This window comes from Pholcus phalangioides, unplaced genomic scaffold (genome assembly GCF_987345545.1).
Source record: "Pholcus phalangioides strain wild (caught in Gottingen) unplaced genomic scaffold, Ppha-v1.0 ptg000039l_1, whole genome shotgun sequence".
Taxonomy (NCBI): domain Eukaryota; kingdom Metazoa; phylum Arthropoda; class Arachnida; order Araneae; family Pholcidae; genus Pholcus; species Pholcus phalangioides.
The window spans coordinates 16,446,166-16,469,360 of record NW_028301625.1 but is presented as its reverse complement, the minus strand read 5'-3'; the positions used below and the strand labels follow the sequence as shown (position 1 = coordinate 16,469,360).

General features: G+C 35.9%; 1 protein-coding gene across 1 annotated transcript in view; it reads left to right on the top strand.

Moving 5' to 3' along the window:
* trio (trio Rho guanine nucleotide exchange factor) overlaps positions 1 to 23,195 on the top strand; it is a 342,911-nt gene that overhangs the window by 126,257 nt on the left and 193,459 nt on the right. The window contains exons 19-22 of the mRNA XM_089254104.1: positions 2,227 to 2,409; positions 6,180 to 6,299; positions 21,887 to 22,078; positions 22,679 to 22,973. Coding sequence (XP_089110230.1) covers positions 2,227 to 2,409; positions 6,180 to 6,299; positions 21,887 to 22,078; positions 22,679 to 22,973 — 790 coding nt within the window. The remainder of the gene's footprint in view (positions 1 to 2,226; positions 2,410 to 6,179; positions 6,300 to 21,886; positions 22,079 to 22,678; positions 22,974 to 23,195) is intronic.

Genomic DNA, 23,195 nt, shown 5'->3' with positions numbered 1-23,195 from the left:
TATTGACGGGGAAATTTTTAAGGATATCTCGCCAGAATGTTGTTGCCGTTGCTATAGATTTTTGATAATGGTAACCAATATTTTTTATAATTTAAAATTTTTTAACAAATAAACATTGGTTCAAAACAATATTTTTTCAGTATTTTTTTCAAAATCATAGAAAAAAATTTAAATATTCTGTATAAAGGATCATCGTAAACCTCAGATATATGAGAACTATATTTTGCGTCGAAGGAATACACTCTCTACCTTTCTCTTCACTGCAAAGTTAACCTGAAACAGACTATAGTAGAACTGGGTGGGAAATGAAGGTGCCATCTATCGGTGGTCACCCCAGGCTTGATAGGTAAAGAGCTTTTTCTGATGTTCTTTTGGTTGGATTTGAAAATGATACACAGACTACAGACTGCATTAAGAAACATGGAAAGATGCTTGCTAGGCATCACAAGGAGAGATAGAAAATGTATCATGTAGATAAGGGGCCAGCCAAAATTATATGATATCATGGAAAGAATCACACATCTAAAATGGGAATGGGCTGGACATATTGCAAGAAGACGGGACAACAGATGGACCACAAGTATTCTGGTTTTGTACCTTCGGTGTGTTAAACATCTGAGAAGGTGTACTGAAAAAAAATGGAGCAATGAAATACGAAATTTGGCTGTAGTCAATTGGATGGCGAAAGCATCAGACAGAGTTAAATGGAAATATTTAGAGGAGACCCAATTCTCCAGCAGTGGATTAAAAATGGTTGATGATGATGAAATATGTAATTTGTCTAACTTTTATGCCTGATTATAATTGTTAAACATGCATGTTTCTCAGTGTTAATGGGTTTCTCTTTGCAGCTTTTCTCTACCAGTAAAATATTTAGCACTGGAAGTTAATGAACCTAGTTATACTAATAAATTAAACTTTTTTCAAGTGTATCTTTGAAAAATTGGATTTGAACACGTTTTTAGAAATTAATTGTTTGATTCATAGGGGTTCCAGTGAATGACCAACTTAATTTTTTTTTTCGAGAGAGTTCCACTTTTACTCGAAAATGCCCCAGATTTTGCCATTAACTTGGCTTCTGGGACACAGGTAAATTAGAGATGAGCTGCCATCTCTAATGAAGAACTTGACACAATACATAAAATGCAACACAAACAGTGCATAATTAATATTTATGCTGACTTGCATTGGATAAAACTACATTTCAGTATCAATACCCTCTGTAGTTCAGGCTATATCTGAACCGGTGAAAGAGTGCTCATGTTGAGATATGGTAGTTTTATGTCCCAAGGATAATGCTAATTGTCATAAACACTAATTATCAACTGTTTGTGTTGTATTTTATAAGTTATGTTGAGTTTTTCATGGTACAACATCCCCTGTGATTGAAATTTTCAATTATATTTTTAAATTTACAAACAAAAACTCTTGGCCATGATAATTATTTTAGTGCAAACCACATTTTTTTATGCTAATTGGTGGATTTTTTTTAATTAATTTTAAAAATGTGTACATTATAAATTGGAAAAATGCAATTTCTTACATGCATTGATTTAAAACTTGTAATTTAATATCTGCTGTTTTTTTTTTTTATTAGCTGCTCATTTCTTCAGTCATTAAGTGATGGAGGTGTCATAAGTGTTTATAATATGCTAACACATTTTCATTTGCCTGAATTGTTCAACAGGTCAAATAACAAAATTTAAAGTCTTTCACTTTGCTCCTCTTGTTTTAATGGCTTGCTTGGAAATCGAAAACTCGTCGGATGGAAACAAGCATCCTTTATTATTACGCTTCTTTTTACTTATCATTTTAATAGGGTTCATTATAATGAAATTCTACCGTATTTAATTAAATATACAGTGGAACAGGGAATCGTGAAGTAATAAGAGCCAATTGCATTTTTTGAAAAATCATCCATATCCTAATTAGCTGTTGGACAGGAGACTTGAGCATGACAAACTATTTTTTTATCACGTGTGTTCTTGATTTATTGACATAATGGTACATTGTTTTTTCATTATTCAGATGCATCTTAATCCTGCAGAGTACCCAGATGCATGTTTCACAAAGTGTTATATGAGTGGGACATGCATTTCTTCATACTTTAGGAATTGTTAAAGGAAAAATTACTAATTTCATTGATTTCCAATCAATTATTATACTCCTTGAGCTGTTCATTAAGTTGAAAGATTAAAATAATCTCATTTGTTCATGAATTTGTAGTTATTTGAAACATCTGGAATTGAACTTATGGCTGACCATCAATACAATGGGCAAGCTAGAATACAAGTTCTATTGGATTTTCTTGAAGAGAGACAAATAGATCTGGAAGATGTTGCTGAGATAAAAAGGCAAAAATTGGAGCAGAGTGTTCAACTTTGTCAGCTGGAAAATGACGCTGGTCAGGTAAAATTTGCTCTTCTATCATCTTTTACATGCTATTGTTTCATTTTCAAATCTACTTATTGACTCAGGGCTGCCCTTAGGGGTGTGCGACAGGTGCGGTCATACCGGGCCCTGTGCTTCTGGTAATAAAAAAAAATAGAATTTTTTTTTCGAAAATTTCAATATTGAAACAAGGTGGCTGCATTTTGACAAAGAAAATGTTTAAAAAATCTAAATAATGTAACAAATAAGCGAAAATTATTTGTGTTGTTGTGAAATCAGAGCTACATAAAAACGTTTTTTAATGCTCTAACTGCCATCTTTTGCAAAATGCAACACTGTGCTACAGTGAAGTTTCTGAGTGTTTTCAAGACACATGGCATTTTGTGCACGTTTACAGTGTCATATTTCAATATAACATACTTGCAGAGTTTCTGTGCAATTTTACGTTTCTGTTCTTTGTGCGTGTGATTGTAAGATTCAAGTTTTAAGCATAGGGCTATCTTCATAGCAATATGGTCGAATCCAGTTTTAACGAATACCTTTATACCAAAAAATCTTGTTTTAACGAACACTTTTCTAATCCCCCAGATAAGTTTACATAGGGACATTTTTAAATAACCAGGAATTCCTTTATAACGAAATTTCGTTATAACGAAGTGATTTCTACGGTCTCTTGGAATTCGTTATAATGGGATTCGACTGTAATATTATCAGAGAGAGAGAGAGAGGACAGCGTGACAAATAATTTTGGATGCATGAATCTGGTAGGGAAAATGCTAAAAAAGTAAAAAAGGAAAGCAAAAACAATATCTTAACACATAACGTGGTGCGTTTGAAAAATTTTTGCAGCCCACAATTCAGCCTTCTGTTAAAGAGAAAACAGAACTAGATGATATTTCACAAGAAATGTATCCTCAGCCCGGAATTTCTTTCACCAACAACATGACTGATAGTATGATTGAATAATCGACGTTTTGGGTGTACCCAAAATTCCAAAACGAGCACGGCTATATGCGTTTCGGAACTATATGAAGTTCCTTTATCAGTAGCAGAAACAATGAACAAAGAAAAACATTGAAAAAAACTCCTTATAGCGGGAGTTACTTGCTGTTGTAGCAACAGCGAGTAACTCCCGCTATAAGGAGTTTGGTATCAAACCCAAAATGTAATCCATTTCTATGACTGATAGTACGCATATTTTTTGAGTGTTGAATCTTCTGATGTCAAAGTGCATCACAAGTTAACAGAGGATATTCAATGCGTTTTAAAGTTCATGAACAAGATCTGTTTCTGTTCCAATAACAGTGGCAAGTGCGGAAAGAAGCTTTTCATGCTTAAAATTAATAAAATCTTATTTAAGATCTGCAATTGTCATCTTCAGCGACATTATCAGTCAAAACAGACATAGTGGATAAAATAAATGTTGATGATGTAATAGAGGACTTCGCAGGAGTGAAACCAAAAAAAAGAGCTTTTTATAATGGGAGTCAGTTCTGACAATTAAGCTGTGAATTTTTGTTGAAAAGCATTTAAAAATAAGCAGTAGTGAGTTGTATTAAATATTAATTAGTAAATTATTTTTATTAAAATTAATAATTGTTTTTTGCTTTACTGCTTTTTACTTACTTGGGTGTATCAACATTTTTACATAAATGTTTTAATACTGAATAAGATTTTTTTCTTTGTGGGGGGGGGGGGGGGGAGAAGGAACCGATAGCATCAAATTTTTCTCTTTAGGCTCGGTCGAAAAAAAAATTTTGTGCTGTTTGCAGGGCCCTGCATTGACTGTTGAAATTATTTTTTGATGCTTATAACTTGTTAGTCGCTGCCGTAACCAGGGGCACTCAGACTGTTGGGCACAGACAGCCTTAGTTTAAAGACAGAGTTCATGTTTCTTTTTAGAGGGTTTTTTTGGCCATAATCCTCCATCCTAGCCAATGCAGGTTGGAGAAAGCTGTGTTCGTTCACCACGTGTTGAACATGGCTACTTGCAGACTGCACAATGAGAAGGTGCAGATTTTACCTTAAACTTCTAGTAGATTCCTTAGCCGCTGTGGTGGTCGAGTGGTCATAGTGACGGACTCGCATCGCAAGGTCCCAGGTTTGAACCCCACCGTCACCACAGTGATGGTCAGCTGAAGTTGGTTTTCTGTGGTTTCCAACTTCAGAACGCGAATGCTAGCCGATCTCCCCTTTAAACAGCCCCGCCACAGAGAGCAACAGACCTACAAACAGTGCAAATTGAAATTCAATCATAACACATCACTCACTTCACTTCTAAAATATAGATGGCAGCACTGAAAAATCGAACACAAAACAACATGAGAAAAATAAAATAAAAAAAAATATTTTTCTTTATTTTTCTTATGTTGTTTTTGCTACTGATGAAGGAACTTCCTATAGTTCCAAAACACGTATAGCCGTGGTTCTTCTTGCAATTTTGGGTTCAAATAACATCATTCATTCAATTGCCTTATTTAATCCAAAAGGTAATTCATTTTCTACAACACTACATACGCACTCAGACTGTTAGGTACACGCAAACAGTTACACTTCCGGCTCAACTCACTAGGTAGTAAATCACCCGTAGATGGTGATAGACCTGAGTTGTGCTCAGTTTGAAAGAAAGAAAGTAGATTCCTTGAAGTCCTCATAATGAAGCAATTGAAAGTTTTTCTCCTAGTTCATAAGTAAAGACTATTCAATGGCCCTGCCAGATAAATAGTGCAAGTTATATCAAAATTCCAGTTCTATGTCTTGAAAATTCAGAAAGATATACACGATATCATGAGCTGTAATTTAAATTACTGGCTGGGAGTACCTGTATGTGTGGATAATAAGGGATTTTCCATAAATTGGTATTCTGATTATTTCAAAAATAAGCCCACAGCTTTATGCAAATGAGCAAAAAAGTCAGATGCTGTATATAAGAGAAATGCTTGAACATAGCAAGTGTATGATGTCAAAATGAAGAAATTGACTGAAATAATCATATGACAGAAAATAATCAAAAGACAAATATGTGGAAAATCCCTTATCATCCAGTAAAATAAATTACAGCTCATGATATTGCGTACATCTTTCTGAATTTTCACGACATTCAATTGGAATTTTTATACAAGTTGCACTATCTATCTGACAACCAAATTATGAAAAAATAAATAGATGTTTTCTGCACATGCACAAATGAAAATCATTTACTAAAAATGCTCATATCTCATTTGATAATAAATTGACACATTCTAAATTCCAATACAGGGTGTCTTTTGTAACACCAATTTTCCTGTTAATTTTATAAAAATTAGTTGAAAACTTTATATGTTATTAGCAAAAAACGTGATGAAATTGGAATTTTTATAGAAAACATTTTTGCGAATGTACATGAATTTTTGTGAATATCACATCTTTATGAATATACATGCTATTCTCACAAAAATGCACACAAGTATTGCACAAAGTTAGTATAATATTTTGCGAAAGTTACAAATCATTTGCAGTTTTTATCTTACGTTGTTAATCAAAAACCTTATTTTTTCATTTAATTTTTGTTAGTCTTCTAAATGCACGCGTGACTAACTTTTCATTGGAAATTGTTAGTATAAGCAGCATTAGGCTCATGTGACTGAAATTTCACAACAATTTGCCCAGTATTTTTCTAGAAATTCGGGAAAATGACTAAACTTCAAAAAGGACACAGACTTTTGAAAACATAGTGTATATTGTTCATGTATTGTACAGTATTTTAGTTACTTGGAAACAATATTTGTTAAATATTTTATAAATTTCAGGTCATCAGCTGGATACGAAATGGTGAAGCTATGCTTTCAGCATCATTTCTAATTCCATCATCGTTGCAAGAAGCAGAACAGTTGCGAACTGAACATCAACACTTTCAAGTAGCAATAGAGGTAAATATGGGTTTTACTGTATCTGATGAATTTCTGCTATAATTTGGCAATCAGATTTTGATATTTTTTATTTCAAAGAAACTGACATTATCTAAACTGCCATTTTAAGATTTATCTGATTTATCATCCCAGGAAAGTATTATTCTTAGTATAGTGGAACTTGTCTAAGACGGACATTCTATGAGGCAGAAACTTGCCTTGAACAGAATTGATAGTCCTATCACTGATTAGTGCTTTGATGTGCACCTTCGTAAAACCAATCTGTAATCGTAAGACGAAAAATTACTTTGGTCCCTTGACATTGTTTTTCATATAGGTTTCACTGTAAAATTTCTTGCAATATATGAAAATAATGTTTACTTTAATAAGAGATAAACACTGTGGAACATTTTAAATGTGAGAAAAATGTCAAACAGTTCGCAGGGGAGGGGAGATATTGGTAGGCTAGTAGACTAAAGTTAAACATATTGATTATTGTCATATTGCCACTTGACACATAACCTAACTGATACATTTTAACCTAGGTTACCAATTTTAGACTTTATAATACTTGTAAATGTATTCCCTAGCTTTCACTGTGCTTTCTATTTGTCGTCAAGGCCAGAAGCATTTTTATGGGGGGGGGAGGGGGCTTAGTGGCCCAGCGTAGCAAATTGGAGAAATGATTTATAATGGAAATTAATAGAATGGGAGAAGTGTGGCAAGATCATAAATCTGCCTCTGCCTAGAGAGCGAAGGAAGGTCCAAATGAGTGTGCAAGCATGTTAGTGATTTAAACAGTGTGTAAACATGTGAAAACCAAAACAAGTGGTTTGGAGTATGAAGGACCAGATCAGAGAGCCACCAAAAAAAGTAACCTTGAAAGTGAGGGACAAAGTCAGTGAATCACCAGAAGAATGACCTAGAGAGAGAGTAAGCATAGCAGTGACCAAAAGAGTGCGAGATAAGGTCAGTGAACAACTTGAAAGAGTTATTAAGAAATTGTGCAAGCATGTGAGTCTCAAAAAGAGTGATCCAAAAATTGTGCAAACATTTTAGGGACGAAAAGAGTGACCTAGAACATGTGCAAGCACATGATTGATGAAACCAGTGTGCAAGCATATAAGTGACCAAAATGGAGAGTAAGTGTGTGAAAACGAAAAAAAGTGGTTTGGAGTATGAAGGACCAGATCAGTGAGCGACCTAGAGTGTGTGTAAGCATGGGATTGACCCTGAGCCTGTTTATCATAATGTCAGGCCCTGGGCAAGCGTAAATTTTGCGGCTCCCTTTATATACAACATTTTCTTTGAGGTTATGCTACTGGAGTTGTGAATGTTTTCTACAGGCGCTGCCACCTATCTTAAATAGTTTGAGGTGAAAATGGCATGACATCATGCAACAGTTATGTAGAATTACTATCAAAATAAATCCTCATATGTACTATGCATTAGCTTACTTAGCACTTTCATCAAGGTATTCAGTTTTGCATTTGGAAGTTCAATGACATGAGAAAGCTAAATATAAAGAGCAAACTCATAAATTTGGAATTTGAAACTAAGTATGATGCAAAATATAGACAAACGATACATAAAGGTGCAGTGAGGATCAATTTTTTTCCAACTAGCATATATTTCTATGAAAAAAAATTGGATATTCATGAATTAAAATTAATGAATAATTATCATAGACTATATTAACACATCCTTTTTACAAATTAATGAAAAGCATGAATATTGCTGTCAGGTATTTATTTAATAAGATGCAGTATCAAATTTGTGTGTGTGGGTCCAAACAGTCTCTAAAATTAGCTTTTTTCTTGCCTTCAGTGCTGCAAAGTCTCTATTAAGTTTGTCATATTGTAAATTTGAACTAATATGACTCTCAAATGAAAGTAGATACTGAAAGTTCTGTAAGTTTGTTTTGACCCAGTACAGTTCTTAGGGTAGACTTCAATATTTTCAAAAGGGAAAAACACTTCACTCACTTGCACAATTGCTTATGAGAATAGTCATAGAAATTTGTAGAGCAGAAAATTTTGAAATGTTGGCTACAATGTCAAAAGGTTATGTAAAATTTTAATAGTTTTTTCTCTTTCCTTTTTAATTAGCAAAATTGCTGAAATTGTTCAGCAAAATGATCTAAAGCAGTATTATAATGTTGCTGGAACACTAGGACTTTGTGAAAGATTTCATCTGTTTTGCAGATTAAGAAAGAAGGGTTTTGCAAAATTGCATGCTACTCTAAAATTGTCCGTCGGAGAAAGATCTACAAAAGCAGTCTCCCTATCACCAAGGATTTCTTGGTGTTTTTTTGGGGTATTATAAATTGCATCAGGATTGAGTGACCTTGCTACTTCCTCAAACACATCAAAATGTTCTCTGACTTTATTCTATGAAAGGAAGGTTAATCACTAAAATACAAAAGTGAACTAAAATAAGAAATACATTCCTGGGACCCTGAAAATATTAGTGGGCCCTAGGCACATGCCCTGTTTGCCAATGTGATAAACAGGCCCTAGTGTGTAAGCATAGGAGACCTAGATAGTGCATTAGCATTAGAGTGATCAGAGAGCAAGGGACCAGGTCAGTGAACAACCAAAAGCATGACCAAGAAAATGTTCAAGCATGGGAATGACTAAAAGAGTGACTCGATGTGTGGTCATGAAAATTAGATTAGAATGGGAGAAGGGCAGAAAACTTTGTGTAGCTTGCAGGTGACAAAACCACAAATCCTCCTCTGCAGGTCTTTGCAGCCCAGGTGGATAAGACATTTGCCTATAAGTATGAAAGCATGTTTAGAGGTGTCATGAGTTTGATACCTGATTCATTTTTTTCCGAAACTTCCCTGGCATGGAGGTACAACAGAACTGACTATAACATTACCACTAGGACTAGATGATGTATCGATCTGTAATAAACTACCGATGTAAGGTCCCACATGGATATCTCGATTTAACGATATTGATCACGCGATGAATCATTAATTCAGATGTCTTAACATCGCGATGCCGATTTAGCTTATGCACGTGCCCGATGTATCAGGGAAATATGATATCTCCTTACATCAAGTTGAAATCACGATACCAGTTTATGCAGGAGCTGCTTAAATGAGGGTGCAAGGGGTGCTGTGAACCTGGGCAGCAGATTAGGCTTCAGTTAGATACCAAAATTTTAAAAAAATTTCTAATAATGAAAACTCACATGACATAACACTTTTGAGTCATACTTTAACGATGAAGCCTGCGACTGTAATATGTACCAGAAACAACAATGTACTCTGCCACAAGAGTTTAAGTGTGCATTTTGATGCCCCATGGCCCCCACAGGGGTAGTGCTGATGAGCAGGGCTGCAGCTAAGGGAAAGCAGACGGGTCTGGAGCCCCGTGCATCAAACCAGGGGGGGGGGTGAAAATTTCACCCTTTAACCTCTTTTAACATTACAAGAGGGTGCCAAGCTGCATGCTTGTCCTGGCCTATCAAGCATATAATTGTGGCTGTGCTGACAAGGCTTCAGCCCTGTGGCCTGGGACAATTCTTATGTTTTTTGTTTTTCAGGCTTTTTTTTTTTTTTTTTAATAACCGAGCACAACTCAAGTCTATCGCCATAGGCAACTACCTACTACATTTCTACCTAGTGAGTTGTGCCGGAAGTGTAATTGTGTGTACCTAACAGTCTGAGTGCGTATCTAGTGTTGTGTATGATTTTCCAGTGCTGCCATCTATATCTCAGAAGTGAAGTGAGTGATGTGTCGTGACTGAATATTTGTACTGTTTGTAGGTCTGTTGCTCCCTGTGGCGAGACTTTTTAACGTGGAGATCGGGTTTTTCAGGCTGTAAATTCACTATGGGGGCCCTGACCAACGTGGTCCCAGCCTAGGGGGCCCTGCTGCAGATTGTGGGAGGCCATGGTAATGGTTGCTCACCATTGAAAGTTTTAATATGGATCAAGTTGTCCGGCAAAAAAAGAAAAAAGTAGAATTACTCTGGAACAAAATATGGGACAGTTTCTTTAAAAGTGGGATGTATGGTCACAGACGTTTTGTGTGGTAAAAGTGGTGTGTGACTTTGTACTTAAAAGTAAGGTTTATCCCAAGGTTACCTAGATAAAAATCCTGTCATCTTTAAGTGGGAGGCTTTGCACTCGGGTAGCAGATGAACTTGTGCCGTTCCTGGGTTTATGTTAACGCATGGGTGCGTATCAGAAATTTGAAGTTACATCGAGTTGAAATGGGCGATGTTGATTTAATGAATACTCATGCATGATTTCTGATATAGACATTGGCAGGCATGGTAGAACAGATTTTGTGAGTGAGTATGCATGCATGAATGCTCACTTCGCTTTCTAACAAGGAACGAGGAGAAAAAGAGGATCTATATTCATAGATATCTCCATGGTCGGTGAAGCCGGATAACTGATTTTCCAGCTACTCCATCAATCATCCAAGTGACATCACCTGATTCTTCACATGACCTTCTTGCGTTATGTGAAATTGCTTTTTTTAAATTTTATTTTTTTCCCGGTTTTAATCGATATGATCATTTTTGTAAGCAGATGGCACAAATATCACTTACTATCAAGATATTTTTTATTTTATCTGAAATTTATTTGATTTTTGACAAATGTTTTCCCCAACTCATGCATGCAGTATTAAATCAATGAGAAGTGTAACGCTCAGAAAATCTGTAAAAAAAAGAATTATTGGAAATTTTCTGTTTTGAGAGTGGGGAGTATTAAAGAATAAACCTTTCAATTTTTCATCTTCATCAGGTAGGAATTAATTTTAAAAAGTTATGATTTCATCCTTTTCTCCATAACTCAGCCCCACATTACTTGTTGCATGGCTCCCACATCCTATATCAGGCCTGTAACTAGGCTGGGGCAACCGGTACTGTCCCAGGGCTTTGAGCCATGCAAATGGGAACCCCACAAAAATGTACAGTAATACCTTGGTTTTCACTGACTTTGGTTGTCGTCAGTTTCGGTTTTCTGAGATTTTTTCCATTAAAAATTTTTCTAGTTTCTGTCAGTTGCCTCGGATTTTGTCAGCGTACTCATGTGACCTCGTTGCTAATTTTTGTTCTCCTGTTCAGTGTTACTCGTCTGAGCATAACCCTGCCCGTCTAGCCAAACAATTCCATGGTACTAAAGAAAGTTCCCAGAGCTAGCAGCCATTTGAAGCATAAGGCTGCAACTTGTTTAATGATAATGTCTTCCCTTCTTTTACGCAAATCTTAAAGAGGCGGCAGAAACAGACCCCTTTGGACAGCTTTCTTGTGCGACATGGGTCCACTGACTCTGCAGCTGGTCCTAGTGGCAAAAGAAAAAGAATGGAAGTAACCCCATATAGTGCCTTGATACCTAAAGTCCTTAAGGAGGATTCCTCTTCCAAACAATACTATCTTCATCTCTCTCTCACTCCTCCTTATCCTCTTGTATATGGCAAGAAGAGTCTTCAGAATAGTGTAAAAATGTAAATGCCATATTAATTGTTCTCTTTTTCTTTACATTACTCTTTTACATTCATTTCATATTAATTATTTACTGTTTTTTGTATTGAACACTATATTTATTCTCTATAAGTTGTGTTTTTGGTATCATTTTGGAGTTTCTAGAAATGAATTAATTGGATTTACATTGATTCATGCGGAAATAATTAGCTCAGTTTTTGTTGGTTTCTTATTTCGCTGATTGTTTTCGAACGGATTATCGACAAAAACCAAGCTATCACTACACTTATTTTGCTTAACAATAACCCTTTTAAATGAGGCCGGCCTCGAGAAAAAAAGTCTGCCTTGGAAAGACCTGCTACAGCCATAGCATTGATGGATTAAAGGGGAGCGACTGCCCCCTCAGACAAAAAAAATCTCATACCCCCCAGGCACCCCAGTTTTTTGCATCTTCCAACCAATCATCCCTACCCAAAAAAATTGTATTAATTGCGTCTCTGGATCATGAACCCTAGGCAGCCCCTCCAAGCCAGACACCAGACTTTTCACTGGCTTTTCTATAGTAAATTTATAGCATGGAAAACAACATTATAATAATTGCCATGTGTTTCCACGGGAGCCCTAATGTTTAAACATATATTCACTGACTGATCTTAGTTTTGCTACTCCCCCTCATGTCAAAGTTGTTACTGACCATAGGGGTGGATACAGAGAGGGCGAACACCCTCATTGCTCGCCCCCATTCATTAACACTAGAACTACCAGAATTTCCAGACCCCCTAGAACTACCGGATCAGTCTTTTGACTGCTATTGCAAAAATACATCATACAGCTGTAAATATGAATTTATTTTCGATTAAACCATTTTCATAAGTACTATGGTTGCCTGTCTTGAAACATTGTCATATGGAGGTGAAAAAAATCTTACATTTATATTTTTAAAATTTATATTACGTATTATTCATGGATATCAATATTTCAAGCCATAAGTTTTCAGGAACTGTTTCACATTCAGCGGGTGAATTTCTCACACACCCCCTCAGCTGAATAAATTAAAAAAGATTTTGAAGCAAATGCTTGATATGGTTTTTTACAATTCTAATTAGCAAACAACAGAACAATCTCTGTTAAAAATTCAAAATCTCAAAATAAAAATCAAATTTTGAAAAAAAGGGCGATATGCGTTTCCTAATCTGTGGTCCACGGACCCTCTGTGGTCCATAAGTAGCCTACATTGTAGGGGGTCCGCGGGTTCATTTTCATTTACTGCCATTGCATGAATGACCTATTTATCTTGTGCGGTAAAATCGCAATATATTAATTTTTTTATATGAAAATTTAAAAAATTTATAGCAAACTAAAAACACACAATAGAGATTAGATTGTATGGGGGGGGGCATCAAAGTTGACCTTCAGATGCTACAGGGGGTTCGCTGTGTATTGGCCTTGACTACAGGGGATTCGCGACATCAAAAAGATTGGGAAACACTGATATACAATATAAACTGAATATATGATCTGATATATAATATGATCTGAATATATAATATTCAGAATATATGTAATTTATATAATAATACAAATAATCAATCACCGAAAAGGAAACACAAATAGATATTTAGACTTTGCAGAAAAATAGAAAGTATATAGCAATTATATATTGCTCATCAGTCTGAACATTGAATCTTCGCTTCGCAATTGCTTTATACAAACTAAATTTTTACACTTTATGCAGAACATCAATGTGTGGTTTTTCAATTTGTTTATGTAGCACTGTAAGCGTTTTTCCAATTTCTCTGTTTGATTATTGTCAGACAAATCTGGGAGGGGTGAAGCGATTTACCTGCGACGAAAGGTGATCAAAGTTCATCTGCTAATTATAAAATGAAGTTCCTTCGGGAAGTTCTTTTCTTTAACTTTTTTGTAGCAAATCCATGCATCGATTGCGCTCAGATCAAAGATATTATAAAATACGTGCAGCACCTTGAAGGGGGTCCAAAATAACTACCCTGAATTTTGTTTAGTTATGAAACTCCACAGATTCTGGATTTTTTTTTCATTGTTGAAATTTCAATTGAAGGATGAAGGGAGCTCGAAACCAAGACATTCTTTTTGGGTTTTCCTTGATACACAGTCATTGTAATAAAATGTCCTTTTAGGAGTTTGGTATCTTATAACTGAGCATTTTAGCTTATGACCTCACATTAAGGATTTTTCATTGGGATTTGTTCATGATTCCCACGAGACAAGTATCAACAATTTTCAATTTTTCCGCAAGCTTCACACAAGTGTAAAAATCATTGGTTGTAATATTCCTTCAGGTATGGTTACAACATTACAACATGTTCTGGAAGAGGATATTCCTTCCTTTCTTTAGGTATGGTTGAGCAATCTTCATTACAATGTGTTCTGGAAGAGGTACATCATTAGGACGTAATTCATCCTTTACAAGATACGAAAAACTGTTGCACACATATTTGGAATCAACAACCATCTAGAACATAGTCTCCCAAACTTTTTGTTCCATCACCCCCTTCATCAGAAATTTTTTCCTCTCATTGCCCCCCAACTCACGTAAACCCATAGGATCCTATGTTAAATCAGTAGGTTCTATCGCCCCCTTGGACCATTCCATCGCCCACCAGGGGGCGATATTGCCCCCTTTGGGAAACACTGATCTAGAACTTGATTCCAATGGGCTTATTAGTCATATATTCAAGGAATCTACACCTTCACTTGTGGTAAAAAGCTATTCATCTACCGTCAGATTAGGACCTGGAATGTAGTATGACTTACATAAATTCATTCCATAGTTCTGAAACTAAAGCAAATTTATCCGACTGTAATCGATTTGCTCCAATAAATTTTATGTCAAACTTCAGATGTTTCACAATTCCACTGAATATATTTCTACCCATTGTCTCAGTGAAAATTGCTGGCAGCCATGTTTTGGACCACAGATCACCAACAGAAGATGATTTTGATCCAAGAGCTCCTATGAGGTACGTAAGAGCATTGGCGTACACAAAGGAAAGGGGGGTTTGGGGTTCTAACCCTCCCCTTGAGCCAAGATCATACTCTTATTTTGCAGGGGAAAAAAGTAAACCTCCCCCAGAATGAAAAAAAAATCTGAACCCTCTCGAGAAAATTCTGTGTACACATATACATAAGAGCGATAAAGGCATCTAGTTCTTCATGAGAAAGGCTCCAATCATCCATTTTCAGCATTCTTTTAGCCTCACACACTGTGAATGTGTGGATATTTTTCAACATTTGCTCATTGAAGAAGAGTCTCCCATCGCTAACGCAGCTGTCATCTTATATTTCTCTTTTAGCGTAATAAGATGGACTTGGTGTATTGTTCAAAAGTTCTGTTTTTGACACCGACCATTTGAAGGAGCAAAAATATCTTCAACAGTCCACTCAGTTTGACTATCTTTCCCCAAAATCTGATTGCCAGGTTGAAAGTGTTCAGAATCATTGGGAATATAGGCATGTCATTTACGAACTCTACATCCTTGAGATTGACTTCTTCTACCTTTCCCAATCGTGCATGTGAGAGAGAATACTTAACCACCCACAGGAAAAAAATCGGAGACAAAACAATTTTCACACTTATTATCAACAATTTTCATATAACTTTTGAAAATTTTTTTTTTTTTAAATCCGGAAAAATCCTTGAACCCGTTAACTGAAACTAATACCCATGGAACTGTGCAAAATAGAATAGCAAGTAAGAATAAAAAAAAGAATAATGATCTAAAAATGTTTCAAATGGAGAACATAATCAAAAAGGAGGTCGAATTCTCTCAACGAAAAAGATTTGGGGTGAATCAATTGCAATAAATGTCCAAAAACATTATATTGGTCATCACAGCTAGTTTGAATGGAAATTTCATCTGAAGAGAAGTCGGTTTGATTTTGCATAATGAATTCAGGTATATTGTGAGGTATGAATTCAGGTATAATGTTGAGGTATATTGTGAGGAAAGAGAGAAAAGAATTATCTGTGGTTGCTAGTACACTATTCCGGCACAAAATTATTGTTGTTATTAAATCATTTCTTTCATTTTGCTTTGGCTTGAGTCAATATAGGATACTAAAATAGTGTATGAAAAATTTTTAATTAAATTTTTTTGAAGTTAAATATATTTTAAGTTTTTTTCTCATAAGGCTATACTTATATTGTCTGTAGAAGGGTATTCCCTCCCACCCGTCCTACTTTTTCAAATTTTTTGAATGGAAGCTCTTCTTATTGATATATCATTATATTGTGATGTAAGGTTGATGATGTATCACGATACAAAATTTTTAATATCTCCCAGTCCTAATTACCACACACAGACAGAAAAAGATTGCTACCACATGGAGTCCCAAACCAAAGAGAAGTCGGTTAGCTCACCAACCTCTCGATGAGTATGAAAAGGCAAAAATGTGAAATGCTGCCATTCCGAATCGGCAATTAATTGTTTTGGTGTGATAAAAATTATCAAAATGCTATTTGTCCTCATGGAAGTTCAAAAGTGCTCAATCAAAGTAAGCTTTTCAATTTTAACATAAAGGATATGTTTATGAGTCATTAGTGTCGCATACCTGCCAACCATTATGATTTTAACAAATTAATACGATTATATGAGTTTTTTGCTTCTACAAATAAGATATTTTACAGAATCACTAATATTTACAGTTTTCTGCATGTGTCGCAAACTAGTCAGCATTAGAAATCATTGGTCCATTAATCGACAAGGAGGTTGTGATTCATAGCTGCATGGTTGACCGACATCACTCCGTTTAACCAGTAGCTGAAAATTTGCGACTGGAATGGGCAGCAATGCCTCAACAGCTTGTTGACAACCTTGTACTCAGCATGGGCAGATGTAAATCGTGTATAGCAGTCAGGGTTGATCATATCCCGTACTAAAGGCTGGAATTTCCTTACCAGTCATTTGCCACATGGATGTTTTGATCTTCTGTCCAATTGTGCTTGAAGTTAATTTTTCAATAAAGTTCCTTTTTTTTAAATCCTTTTAATTTACTTTAATGCTTTGAGATGCCTGCTTCTTCAAATGATCGACATGCATCAAGTTGAAAAAAAACCACAGATTGGAGAACTAATGTGTGAGGCAATAACTTACTTGAATTTATTTGGCAGTCTGCATTTTACATTTAATATGTTCTATGAGGAATATTTGAATTGATTCAGCAACTAAACTAAGAAAACTGACAAAAAAGATTATTTGACATAATTGCTGAGGCCTTGTTAGTTTTTGACTTTGTGGTAAAAAAAACATTCCCAGTGTTTTTTTTTAAATATATAAATAGCGGCATTTTTAGCATGATTAAATTTCATGGTGTGATACAAAAAACATGATTACAACGTGTAACGTTTTCAAAGTGTACAAAAGTTTTAGTGGGTGAGAAAGTTTTTTTACCACCATCAGCAACAAATCTCATTGCATAGACATGCAAGTGCATCACACATTATGATTGGAAGATTTTTTTTTGACATGAGGTTTTTCTCATTCGCTATTTGGACACCTTTCTGATGCCAATGACCACAACACAGGAATTCACAACAAATTGCACACAACAACACTACACGTAGACATGAATTCTGCATTGCTTCCAGTGATATTTCAACCTAGTTTTCCTTGTTTCATGAAAATGGTTTCATATTCATTGTCCAGATTGTCATCAATTTGTTAATATTTACTGAAGATATGAACTGTTGCATGCACATAACTTCAAATCTTTGAATGTTCAATACATTCACATCTTTGATATTTGTATTTCACCACCATACACCACATAATCTAGGTCAGTGTTTCTTAACCTTTTTTTTATCCCATGTCCCCCTTTGGATGCTATTTCTTTCCCTTGCTCCTTTCCCCCCCCCCCCCCCGTCTCATCCATGGCGCCCCCTCCAACCTCATCCGTAAGCGAGGCCCTTTCTATTTATTGAATTGAATTCAGTCAAATTGAATTTTTAATAAACAAAAAATTAACAGGGTCGATCTGCACCCATGAAGGCCCAGGAATGGATCCTGGGTGGGGAAGAAATCATTCCTCCTGATAGTCAAATTAAATGGGAAAAATTGGTAGTTCTCGAAATGTGAAACGCATCAATAAACGTGCACAATTTTACATCCCTCCTGCTATGCCACTCTGGATTCACGCCTACACTGACCTCATACTTAGATAGAAAAACAATTTACATATTAGACTAGCTGATACCTGGTGATGTTGCCCGCCTCGTAAAAAATTTAAATATATGTATAGCTTATTAATTATTTCTTAATCAAAAAAATTTCTGCATCAAGTAAGAAATTATTTTTAAATATTTTAATTAAAAACTTGAGGCAATCGCTTGTGGATACACAATATTTTTTGTTTTTCCATCTGGTGTGTAGATGTACAAATTTTTGGGATTACCAACACGCAAACAGGCGATGAAAAGCTGTCCGTGTGAAAAACAGGACTCAAGTAGGTTGATACCTGCCACTGCTAATGATTGGCCTTGAGCTTTGTTGATTGTCATGGCAAAAGTTAAACGAACCAAGAACTGTAATACCTTTAAAGTGAATGACATTTTTTCAGTGATTATTGGAATACGTGAAATGAAGACATCTTCTCCTTTGGCTTCAATGATGTAACTGTGCAATTTCTTCGCGTAGAGTCTGGTGCCATTGCAGAGTCTCGGTGTCTCCAAATTTCTTGAAAGCATTATAGGTGCTCCGACTTTGAGGGTCAAGTTGTATGGTGGCACACCCGGAATATCCAGAGTTCAGAAATTCTGCAGGATACAGAACTAGCTGCGCTGTGTCTGTGACAGTGTCAACCGATTTGTAAGATGTGGAGTCTCCCGGAATAATTTTTAGGTTTTTTTCGTTGATCTTGTTCACACTGTCATTTTTCGGTGCCAGAATCTCTCTCTCACAAAGCCACACATGGTTTCAGTGCTTTTGTTGAATGTTTGGGACAACTGTCTGCAAGTTCTTTAACTGAGTTTAACAACTGGCAAAATCCAAATCCATTTGGGAACATAATCAGTCCAGTGCTTAGATCTATGGGAATTCTTCCATTGCCAACTTTGAATAAGTTTGATGTGAAAATGATAGCAGTGCTGAGTCACACACACATTTTGCTGTTGAAACTCGTATGTTGGTGGATAATAATATTTTTTTAACTTCGTGTCAGACTGTTGATGATTTGAGGCAAGCATTGAGTTCAACAGCTGGCGTTGAACAGTTTTATTCTCAGTTTTGTCATCGTAGTTGTTGTTCTCTGTTGTTAGTGACGTCATATGTCCAGCTTGTGCAGCAAATATTATTCAAACGCCTTTTAAGCATTTTTTAAATTGAAACCATACCTCTACGATGGGCGGTTGATGAGATAAAGGCTGCATTAGCTCTTACAAAACACCCTGTATATAGGGGCCGTTCAAGTATTACGTAAGAAAATTTTTAGCCATTTTTGACCCCCCCCTCCCTCCTTTGTCAGCCAAAGTAAGCAATACTCTAATCTCCCCCCCCCCCCCCCCGTCAGAAAGATTTCGTCATCACTGCCCCCCTACCTCCTAACGCATATTGGTAGGATCAGAAACGTACATGGGAGGGGGCATAGGGAGTTTGTGTGCCTTCCCCCCCCCCCCAGACGAAAAAAATATTTTTAATGCAGAAAATATTTTTTTTAAAAATTAAAATTTTGAAAATTCCTTTATATGTTATTATAATCGATTTCTGTTAGTTTCAATGCCATTTGAAGGGTAAGAACTCAAAATTTCACTTCAAGAAACTCACTGTTACCCACCCTTTAAGCCATATAACCTAATTTTGTTAAAATGAACTATGTGGTACATTTACAAATCGCTTAAATGACCCTTGGCACAATTCCAGAGCATTTAAGTGGCCCGTGGCACATTTAAAGATCCCTTGAGGCACAGTTTTACAGCACTTAAGTGGCCCCAGTGCGGTTCTACATCACTCAATTTTCCTGCGGAACACTCCCAGATTACTTAAGTGATCCGTGGCATAATTACAGATCACTTGACTGATGCGTGACACAGTTTCACAGAGCACTTAAGCGGCCCAGAAACATTTCCAGAGCACTTGAAGGATCCGTGAAACATTTAGAGATCATTAAAGTGGCTCTGTAGGGGACTTATCAATGGGTAGAATGTTACTTCAGGTGCCCAATAACTATCGAAAGGTTTTCTGTTTTTGGCGCACCGAATGAGATGCCATTAAGAATATTTCATATCTTCATGAAGGGTGGTTGATGACGTAAGCATCATCCAACCCCCCCCCCTCCCCGCTTGTCATCAAAAGTCAGCAGATCGGAATCCCCCCCCCCCCCCCCCCCATCGATGCTGATGTAATACTTGAATTACCCCTAGGCAAGCAAAACTATCTGGCCCTTCCCGGGTTTTCTTCAATTACTGGGAGGATTGGAATAGAGTGACAAACCGTTATAAAGGAATGAACTGTTATAATAACAGAATTAAAGGTGTGACAAACCATTGTAAAGGCATACATACACGTCTGAAACGCATTGTTAGGGAACCACGATAACCAAAGTAAACGTTCCGAAAGTAATTGTTGAGGCCCCAAAACCATTGTTGCCTGCCTGACAGTTTTTCGCCCCTTCGGGCATTTGCCCAGCTCTGACGAACTTTTAAAGTATCCCACGGTTCAATCCCGGTCCTGTTTGGTATATATGCATGTGGTGACGATCGGCCTAAAACTGTAGATTTGTATAAGGAACAGACATACATACAGACATACTTGCACATTTATATATAAGATTATTGATTTGTTAAGATCATGAAACCAGATATGTAGGCCTTCTATTGACGTGAGGCCCACGTGTCATGTCCAGATGAGCTCATTCGTTAAGATGGCCAAGACTCTAATCAGAAGGGGGATTTTTATCGGGACTGCAATTTTTATGTGATAATAAATGTCACACAAAGAAAAGTAACATTTTCGATTATGCAAGCACCTAAATTTTAATTTTTTTAAAATTGAATTCTCAGAAATTTTAAATTTAATTTTAAATAAGATTGACCTTCTTGACTCCCCCCCCCCCATCTTTCTTAAACATTCCCCCCTTTAAACTTGATTGTTTGTTTAATAAACAATATCAAATGACATAGTTTTATTCAGTTATGTTGTCATTGTTGATAGAATCGTTTTGCCAAGGCGCAGATTCACAAGGAGAGCAAAAGTAATCATTAAAGTGATTTCTCAGTCTCTCCTACACTACAATTGCTACTTCTACAATTACAACTTTCCTACAATTGCGTTTCTATCAATTGAAATGGTGTTCATTATTGTATGTTTCATAAAAACAGTCAGTTACACACTGTTGCAAGTCTAGTACAGCGGTCTAGAGTAAGAAAAATGCAGAAAAGAAAAGAGTGAAGAGTGCTCTGAATGCTGTGTTATGACAGCACAGCCAATTAGGAGCTGGCACTGTTTTCACAAAATCTGCGTTTACATGCAAAATATACTCTCGTGTGGCATGACACAAGAGAGGGGAATAGGGAAAGGTAATGAACTGTCTTTGTCTGACACAAATCATCCAAACCAACCCCCCTCCCACCCTCAAACTTTGTTTTTTTAGCATGGCAAAATCTCTATTGACATCCCCCACCACCACAACCCATCTGTTTCTCGAAACTTCATCACAGTTATTTTATGGAACGGGTTTTGGAAAAAGAATGTTTTTCACTTTTCGTGAAGAATTTCCTTTTCCTCATAAAAATTCGCCCTCCTGGCTAAAGCAGTTTCACTTAAATAGTTTCATTCAAAACATGTGTATGTATGTAATTTTTAATGTAAATTCATAACCTATACTTATGTGGAACACTTAGTTGAATACAAGGTAGCAGTATTTTTACCTATGTTTCATCACCTAATAGTGTCATTATCTCTCCAGCTGACATTGTGTCAAAATACCAAATTGGGGTGCTTCTAGGTAGGTGTTTGTAATCATTTGTTTTTCTGTTATAATGGAATTATATTGCAGCTTCACACAAAGATGTGGTTTTTTTGAGTGCTTATGTGCTCTTTGAAAATGATTTAGACTTCAAAATCTTAATATTCATAACATAGCATATATTTGGTTCTTGATGTGTAATATGGGTAAAATTGTTTCAGAAAACTCATCTCAGTGCTGTTCAAGTTCAACAACGAGCTGAAACTTTCATCCATTCAAATCATTTTGATTCACCGAGAATACAGATAATTTGCAGTGATGTGAACTCTAGTTGGCATCAGCTGATGACACATGCTGAGGATAGGCATAAATTATCCACTGCATCTTTAAATTTTTATAAAACAGCTGAACAGGTTCGCATTTTTAGTCTTTTTTAGCTTTAATTTTAACTTGTATTTATTTTATCTGATTTTATTTAATTAAATAAGTGCAGAAGAATTTTATATAACCAGTAATTTGGTTTATGAGTGTTTTGCAAGAGTGTTTTGCTAAAAAGGTTTAACTAAAACTAGGCCTAACTCTAAAAAAAATTTCAGAACACCCACTAGAAAATGTCCTTTAAAATAAGCATTAAAAGAAATAAATGCATAAGTTTTTCTCAAGGGAACTATACACACAACTTCATGTCAAATATGTTTACTTTACTGCTCACCAGCTCCAGTCATATCACCATACAAGAATTTCCTACCGAAGAAGTTAAGTGGGAAATGAAAGCGCCATCTTTCGGTGGTCACCCTAGGCTCGGTAGGTAAAGAACATGTTTTCTATGTTCTCCCCCATAGTCATATCTGTAAACCCTGATGGTAACTTCCATGGTGGAAGACGAGCATCTTACCACTACAGCACTCAGGCACTATATCAGGTGCGACTGGACACTGCAACTTCATACTTCTGATGTAGTGTTATTTTTCTTATTTAGTAAGTAATAAATACATAAATTTTATTTTGATTAGGTCTGCTCGGTTCTAGATAGCTTAGAACGTGAATACCGTAGAGAAGACGATTATTGTTCACCTTCCATTAATGGTGAAACAGAGGATGAAAAAGAAAAAAGTGAAGATAAAGTCAATCATGTTGTTCATTTACTTTCTAAACACCAAGAGCAGAAAGAAGCGTTTTTGAAGGCTTGTACACTGGCTCGTCGAACTGCAGAAACATTTCTGAAATATAGCTCAAGATGTTTTCAATATCATAGATCACACACACAGACTGATGCAAAACACAGAGGTCCAGAAAGCAAAGTAAAAGGTATATAAATCTCTATATCATTAATATTAAATGTTTCAATTCATTATAAATATTTTATATTTTAGATACTTGGAGCCCAAAAAGTTTATGGAATCTGGAAAAAAATCAATTTTTAGATGAGTGAAAATGATATTGTCCCTCTCATGCCAGAAGCACGAATGTGTAAATTTTCACTTTTTGGGTTTATCAGCTGGTTGGATCCTTTACCATCTAAGTTGTGAA